Source organism: Pteropus vampyrus, unplaced genomic scaffold, assembly GCF_000151845.1.
Source record: "Pteropus vampyrus isolate Shadow unplaced genomic scaffold, Pvam_2.0 Scaffold14, whole genome shotgun sequence".
In the NCBI taxonomy this organism is placed as follows: Eukaryota; Metazoa; Chordata; class Mammalia; order Chiroptera; family Pteropodidae; genus Pteropus; species Pteropus vampyrus.
Genome location: NW_011888795.1, coordinates 10062885 through 10071522, shown reverse-complemented (window position 1 = coordinate 10071522; position 8638 = coordinate 10062885). Strand labels below are relative to the sequence as shown.

The window sequence follows — 8638 nt, the reverse complement described above, 5'->3', positions numbered from 1 at the left end:
GTGATTTTATAGCTGTTCTAATCTAGGATATTTAATTTTACATTAGGTAAAACCAGTGGAAGACCTCTTGTTGATCAATAATTAAGGAACCAGCTATGAGAATAAGGGGCAGAAAAGAGCATGAAAAGACAGACCTTTAACTCCTATAAAGTTTTAATCAGCCTGAAATTAACACTTCACTCACTCTATATGCTACCCTCAAATTTGTCAGATACAGGGAGATACCAGATACAGTAAGATTATTGGATACAGAAAACAGAGTACCTTTTCATTTGTGTTTTCTTACTTGTCCCTTTTATCCAAAAAGAAAATCAGTTCTTGCAGCATGTTATTTGTTTTGCATTCAGAACACATTTTCACTTAAACATGGAGAAAACAAAAATGTATGGAGGCAGAAAGCTCAGGAATTTTGTCGTTAATGCCAGTAATTCTATCACTAGTCAAAATAGTTGGTGCAAAATTTTTTTGAACCTGAAATGCAATAAAAATTTAAGTAAGCTAATTTGAAGAATAAGATCTCGATTTAGGAAGCTGACTTGTCTCTAATTCAACCATAGTTTGAATTTAGATTAGTAAAGCATTAATATTAAAATATAGGTTGTATTTTATATCACCAGTTTGTTTATATTTATCATAATTGAATGTTTATCACTTATGATATTATATGCTTTGAACTTTTTGCAGTTTCAACAACAAAAAATTGACATTCAGACATAGTAATGCTCTCTCTTTTGTAGAGGATAGGTTTCTGTGTATTGAACTGTTATTGAGATAACTTCAGATTAAAAGCATATTTGATATGCATGCTACTGTCCATGTATGGGAGCTTGGAATTTGAAAGTGATTATATGTGTTATAAATGAATTTAAGATTTTTAACCCATATATATGGGCAACTATAATCCAGAAAGCTGGATGAGCTACATGAACTCTCTAAGTAATCAGGAAGATCTTAAAAGAGATTTGAAGAAACTCCTTTTTTTTTTTTTTTTTGGTGGTTAGTGTTAATAAATTTTAAAACAAATAATAAAAATATTTTAAACTCAGATGTAGTTATATTCATTAATTAACAAAATGAAGCTTTACTTTGTTCTCAGACAAATCTGTCACCCAAAATTTCCAAAGTGTAATTAGATTACAGTTCAAAATCTGACTTACTTGGACCATAACATGTATAGACAAATAGTCCCTCAAATTTAATAGAAACTAATTTTACTAACTATCTGGCAGTAACTTTATTGGCATTGCTCCAAAAATCAGCCATTCACAAGCATTCTCGAGTTTATTTTTACTTTTGTATGTGTTCATTTAAATAAGCTTTCTTCATGAGCTTCCACTGTTTCATTATATTACAAACTTGTTATACATTTAGAAAATAAATTTGCATGTGTATTTGTATACATGGAATTTTCTGTTGTTTGTTTGTTTTAATTTCGATGTTTGAGTAAAGTTTATCGGTCTTTTACTCACTTTGTTAATAGTTCCTGCTTGTTTAGAAAAATCTGTCTTAATCCTATCTATGAAGTTCTATAGCTGTAAAACCAGCTTTTTAAATTATAGTAACAACCTCATAGGATTGTTATGAGGATTAAATTAAATAAATAATCCATATGAAGAGTTTAGAAAGTTCCAGCTACATGGTAAACAGTCAAAAAATAAAGAGTAATGTTGTTCTGTTTTGGTTTTTAATGCATATAAGGAATACAGCCTCCATGATTTCATCAAACTAGTAGATACACAATTAGTACACAGATTTGGCTCTTAATAGCTCCTAAAGCCTAATATGTTAGACTTCCAAGAACTTCCTCAGTTTTTGCCAGGATTCTTAGAGGGGACCAAAATAACCATTCTTCAGTCATTTTAAGATTTTTTAAATCAGCACAGTCCACATGCCCTCAGTAGGGATTCCCTATCAACATACTGTCTCTGAATCCCCACCTAGTGATCCCAGATAAAAAGAATATTTGTTTTACTTGTTTTTATTCCATTTGATGAAATGCTGGAATTTTTTCTGACTTTACCTGCAAAATTGGGGCATGGAGAGAGGAATGGAAAAGAAAAAGATTCTGTACAGAATGCAAGCATTTAGGTATCCTTCAGATGTAGTTACCAGCCAGGTACTTTTCCCTAAACAATTAGGATAGACCGATGTACGTATGCCCAAGGAAAATCCTGTCACCTAAACTTCGGGAAGAGTAAGTACTAATTTATATGAAGAGATTAAAAGCATTTAATAGTAGCTTAAGTGAGAACTATGCTGGCCATACCAGTGTGGCATCATATTGCCTCTGTTGCCATATATTGTTATTTTTCTTTTTGTGAATGTGCTTTGTCTCGACTATATATTTTTTAAACCCTCATAAGCAGTTATCTTATATCTCTAAACCACAGACCTAGCACAGTATTTTGATAATAATTAGCATACAGTAATTTGTTGAGGAGGATAGTGATGAAAGTGACAAAACTGAGTAAACTCAATGAGGGAATTGACGAAAGTTGGCAGTATCTTGTGAATATTGGAACTAGGAAATCTGGGTCAGAGTTATTGAAAAAGGAGAATAAAAATCAGAATAGGAATATAAAGTACATGTAGTAGAATGAGTTACTTCTTGATTTTGTTATTTCATGTTTTCTTGCCCATAATGTCACATAAGGACTTAAAAAATGTATGCAGTTTATTCTTCATGCTACCATAGTTAGGCTTAAATATCTGTTGGAATATTTTAGGAAGAACCTGAGACCTTTAGAAATGACTGTATATGAGATTCTGAGAGCATGGGAATACTTGAGAGCTAATCTGAGTGTTCTTAAGCCAATCACAAATGCATTTTGGATCATATATCAACTTACGGAGATGTGAAAAGAGAGTAGGAGAAGGACAACCTTAAAAGTAAAAATTAAGAGAATTGATAGCTATAGTCCAGTGCCTCAATCTATTAGTTACCTATGAATAGTCACTGCTGAGGGATGTTTAAGGGAGGTTTCTGATTAGTGAAAGGGAGGAGAGCATAGATAGCATACATTTTAGAACTAAAAATGAAGTACTACATATTTATAGTGGAAATTTGGGGGAAATAGAGAAAAACAAGATAAATAAGTCACTTAACATTTTGACATAAATGTCTTCTTTTTCCTGTTCCTAAATACACTGATATGTAAGTTTTTCTATTTTTTTTTTTAGCATATGTTTTATGATCTGCTTTTCACTTACTATCTGGTTAATACTTCCCCATGTCATTAAATAGTCTACATAATTTTGAATGGCTGCATAGACTATGTTCCATCCTTAAGATGTACTGTTGTTTAACTGATCCCCTATTGTAGATCATTTAGGTTGCTTTAAGTACTTTTTATTAAAACAGCATTGAATATCTCTATAGATAAATCTTTCTACATATCCTGATTATTTTCTTAGTATAGATTGCTAGAAAGGAACTTACTAGTCAAACTATACATGTTTTTAAAGGCTATTGATAGATATAGCTGAATTCCTCTCTAGCAACACTGTATTAAGGTAATAAACACTAGGATTCTGCATGTAGTCTAATTCTGTGTCTTATAGTATTCCGATTGTACAGTCAGTGGATGAAACATAGCTGTGCAAAAGGGAAGACAAGGTTATTAGTAATGCACAGAGTACATAGTATTCTTTCAGCTGGGGGGATTAAGGAGTATTATTGCAAATTACCCCACTGTTCTAATTGTGCAAATGAAAATTTTATTAAAATGAAATAGTGCTTTATACCCTGTATGAAGTATATTAATGATATGATTTTGTTGTAGTGTTACATCAAAATGAAATTATGTAATTCGAATACTGAATTTTTTGCATATTGAAATGTTTTCACTTTTTTTTTTACCTTTAGCCACATTAAGAAGATCCCTAACAGTCATTTCTCAGCAATAATATAGTCAACTGATGTAACAATGGTCCTAATATTGGGACGAAGACTAAACAGAGAGGATCTCGGGGTGCGTGATTCACCAGCAACTAAGCGTAAAGTTTTTGAAATGGACCCTAAATCCCTGACAGGCCGTGAGTTTTTTGACTTCTCTTCTGGATCATCCCATGCTGAAAACATACTCCAGATATTTAATGAATTCCGAGATAGCCGCTTGTTCACAGATGTTATCATTTGTGTGGAAGGAAAAGAATTTCCTTGCCATAGAGCTGTTCTCTCAGCCTGTAGTAGTTACTTCAGAGCTATGTTTTGTAATGACCACAGAGAAAGCCGAGAAATGTTGGTTGAAATCAATGGTATTTTAGCTGAAGCTATGGAATGTTTTTTGCAGTATGTTTATACTGGAAAGGTGAAGATCACTACAGAGAACGTACAATATCTCTTTGAAACATCAAGCCTCTTTCAGATCAGTGTTCTCCGTGATGCATGTGCCAAGTTCTTAGAAGAGCAGCTTGATCCTTGTAATTGCCTAGGAATCCAGCGCTTTGCTGATACCCATTCACTCAAAACACTCTTCACAAAATGCAAGACTTTTGCATTGCAGACTTTTGAGGATGTGTCTCAGCATGAAGAATTTCTTGAGCTTGACAAAGATGAACTTATTGATTATATTTGTAGCGACGAACTTGTTATTGGTAAAGAGGAGATGGTTTTTGAAGCTGTCATGCGTTGGGTCTATCGTGCTGTTGATCTGAGAAGACCACTATTGCATGAGCTTCTGACACATGTGAGACTCCCTCTGTTGCATCCCAACTACTTCGTTCAAACAGTTGAGGTGGACCAATTGATCCAGAATTCTCCTGAGTGTTATCAGTTGTTGCATGAAGCAAGACGGTACCACATACTTGGGAATGAGATGATGTCCCCAAGGACTAGGCCACGAAGGTGAGAAGACTTTGCAAATTAACTACAATATAACATAAGTTTTTGTTTTAAGAATATTATTAAACCTGAATGTAATCTCAGTGTAGTCATTTATATGTACTGCCTACATGTAGATTTATATAATTGGAGATTTGTTTCGAATTCTATAAATCATTACAATGGCTCTTCCAATGAAGACTAGATTCAACAATAGCATTTTTTGTTGTTGCTATTCTGAGCTATCAGAGGATTTTACAAAGGGTCTTTGAAACTGCATGTCTCTCCATGTTTCTACTAATTTCTCGTAACCTTTGTAGGGTCCCAAAACATTCCATTTTCCTTTCCAGAGGGTCTTTGGATGTAAAGTAGCTAAAGACTTTGATAGCCTCTTTTGGACTGCCTCGACTTATAAAAAACAATTTGCGCATTCACAGGCTAACCTTTTTCCTTATAAATAACATGAAATATAAAGGTGAAATAAGTAAGCTGGTAGGCATTGAGTAGATCCTCAGATGTAAAGCCCAAGCCTCAGATCTTTTCTCATTGCCATAGTTACTGTATGTAATGTCAATCTTGATTTAAAATTTTTTTTCTGATAAAAACGATATACAGAATTTGGAAAATTTGTTATGTTATATGGGTAGGAATGCAATTAAGATTGTACTATGTATCTTACAGTGGGTTACTTCTATAGATTTTTAATTCAAACTGTAGAAAAATAATCTCTATGCCTTAATAAAAGAAGGAAGAGTATTAAACATACAGTCAGCCCTCTGTGTCGCCAGATGCAAAATTCAATCATGGATTAAAAATATGAGGGGAAAAATAATCCCAGAAAGTTCCAAAAAGCAAAACTTGAATTTGCCACACACCAAGGACTCCAGTGAATTCATGTGAATGAAGTGACGTGTAGGCACGCCCTGCTGTAGCCTACATGCAAATATAAGTTATATGCTACTACTATGCCATTTTATATAAGGGACGGAGTTTGGTATCCAAGGGGATCCTGGAACCAATCCCCTATGGATACCGAGGGATGACTCTCTTTTTACTGTGAATAAACAAGAAATGGCTATTGTGAGAAATGTTACAGTAATAACAAAGCTAAGGTTGGGGTTTTTTATTGTGATATAATAATTTTTTAAAGATAAAAAATTAACTGTCTTAACTATATTAAATGTACCGTTCAGTAGTGTGAAATACATTCACATTGTTATGAAACTAGTGTTCATTTTTATTTTCTCATACCATCTCCATTTTTCCCGTGAATATGCTGTAGCATAGCTCTCAAACCACATTTTTAACTTTAATTTTGAATATTATTGTTTCGGAGTGTGATTAAAATTAAGCATATTGTGAGATAGCATGTCTAAAATCTACAACTTTGGATATAGCAAAATTTAATCTATTTCTTCATATGTAAAATGAGAATGATGATAGTGTGCTTACTTTACAAATTTTATCATGGAAACTATTAAATACAGTAATTCTTAAGGTACTCAGCATAGAAAGTGCTTAAAAATTATTAGCTATTGTTATTTATATAGTATAGTGTAGGTCTGACCCACTATAAGAAAACCTCCAGTACTTGACAGTCTGAACTTTTTATAAATTGGATACAATAGTGCATAATTATTATTACAAAAAAAATTAATGTAGTATCTCTTTGCATTACGGTTAGAATACATTTTTTTCTTCAAAGTCAGCTGCCTTAGGTTTATTGCATCTCAACAAAATGAAAAAAATCGGTTGACTTTAGTTTTAAAAAAATAAGTGTTTTCTAGGAAATATAAAATATTTTACTTTTAGTCTCTTAACCAAGGACAAAAAACAAATGATTTTATTCTGTAAATATGTGGATTTTTCTTTTAAGTTTCTTTTTCTCTTTTAAGGACTGTTAAGAGACAGGCTGAGCTTAATGCGGAGAGACCAAGGTTCTTAAATGTGTTAAGAAAGCTAAACAGCTTTGGGGCTGTTCCAGAACTTTTCTGGATATATAGCAATCTCTTCAAGGGGAAAATCATGCATTTTTCCAGAGTCCCCTTGTAGCAGAAGAATGTGTTGGGATCAAACAGGGCTAATAATACCTATCCTGCATATCTCATAGGATAGAATAGTGACCAAGGGATGTGTGTCGTAAAATCAAAATAAGTCATTTATTATTAAATATTATTTATAAAGTACAACCTGAATAAAATCAAATTGTAGCCTAAAGGTAATTAGGTTAGATAATAAATAATTTTCCTGGTTCACTTAATTATTTGATTTACAAAAATTTATTTTACACCTAATTTTTAAGGGGACCAATTCACTCCATACAGTGAAACACATATCACCTTTCTTTAGGAGGCAAGTAGAAAAAAAAACGAACTATATATAGTTATTTTGAACTTGGCAGACTATTATAAATATAATGGCAGATATTTTATGTAGGCATTACGTGAGGAATGTAAAGAGGAATCCTTTATTTTATAACTCTACCATCAACTTCTGTCCCTATATTCTGTCTTTCATTCATTTGTTACTGCGCATTAGTACCAATCACTAGCAATTTCATTATCTGAACAATGTGTATTATTTGTACAGGTTCTCATCTTTCTGAGAAACTCCAAACTTCTTTGAAAAAGGAGTGATGTCTCCACTTCAACTGCAGTTCACTCCTCTGACTTCTGCTCCAGTCATTCTACTGAAACTCCTCTCAGGTCGTTACTGACCTTTATTATTTTCTAGACACCTCTTTTCAGTCTTTATCCAGCTTGATCTCTCATTAGGGTTTGACATTACTAATTGCTTTAATCCCTCTTGAAATCTTCTCTTCCTTTAGCTTGTGGAGTACCATTTTCCTCATGGTCCTCTTACTTCTCCAGCTGCTCTTTTTCAGTTTGATGGTTCTATATCTAGTCTTGGAAATGTTTATAGTCCCTTTGGTTCACATCTCTTTGTCTTGCCTTATATATTATCCTAGGTGATCTCATCTGTTCTCATTGTTTTAATTACTGTGCATGCTGTTGACTATCAACCTATGTCACCAGCCCAGACTTTTCTCCTTCATTCATTTATTCATTCAGCCAATGTTGAAATTTTATATATATTTTTTTCTTAAGGATGCACCTTTATAAAAATAAAATAGACAAAATAATAACACAGTTAAAGTTAATAAAAATTCTTTAATATTATCTAATGCCCAGTCCATATTCAAATTCCCCCATCTTTCCCAAACTGTTCTTTAATGTAGCTGGATCCAGTCCAGGATCATTCATTGCATCTGCTTATTTCCATGGAGTCTTATTACAGAACAATTTCTTTTTTTGTGATTCTGACTTGTTGATGGGCAAATGGTCCAGGAGAAATATTCTGCCTTCTGTATTAGTCTGGTTGCTTCCTTATGGTGTCATTTAGCTGCATTTAGCTGTGTTTCCTGGAAACTGGAAGTTGGCTCTGCAAGCTTCAGCTTAATAAAGACCAGTTAAATATTATTGACTAGAATTCATCCTAGGGAGGTGATGCATCACTTTAGGAGACACAGCATATCTGGTTGTCTTAACCATTAGCAATGCAAAGATTAATTCCTGATTAGGGTGATGACAGTCTTATCCCACCACAGTACGTACAGTTAGGTTATACTCTTCACATCAGCCAATATAATTCTTTAGTGTTTATTTGTGTTAAATATTCTCCAGAGCTCAATCCATACTGGATATTCTACCTATATATACCCACATGTCTCTTAAATGACAGAGAAAACCTTAAGATGCATCCAAGAGCATGGAAATTTTGATAATCTGCACTGACAGTTGTAAACCTTTGGGTGTA

At 33.2% G+C, this 8638-nt stretch overlaps 1 protein-coding gene across 8 annotated transcripts in view; it reads left to right on the top strand.

Moving 5' to 3' along the window:
- The window catches only part of KLHL24 (kelch like family member 24), a 38363-nt gene that overhangs the window by 9420 nt on the left and 20305 nt on the right, over window positions 1-8638 (top strand). For all 8 annotated transcript variants that reach the window (XM_011382665.2, XM_011382681.2, XM_011382647.2 and 5 more), the window contains one exon: window positions 3866-4846. In XM_011382665.2, the coding sequence (XP_011380967.1) occupies window positions 3927-4846 (920 nt within the window). In that variant the 5' untranslated portion in view covers window positions 3866-3926. The remainder of the gene's footprint in view (window positions 1-3865; window positions 4847-8638) is intronic.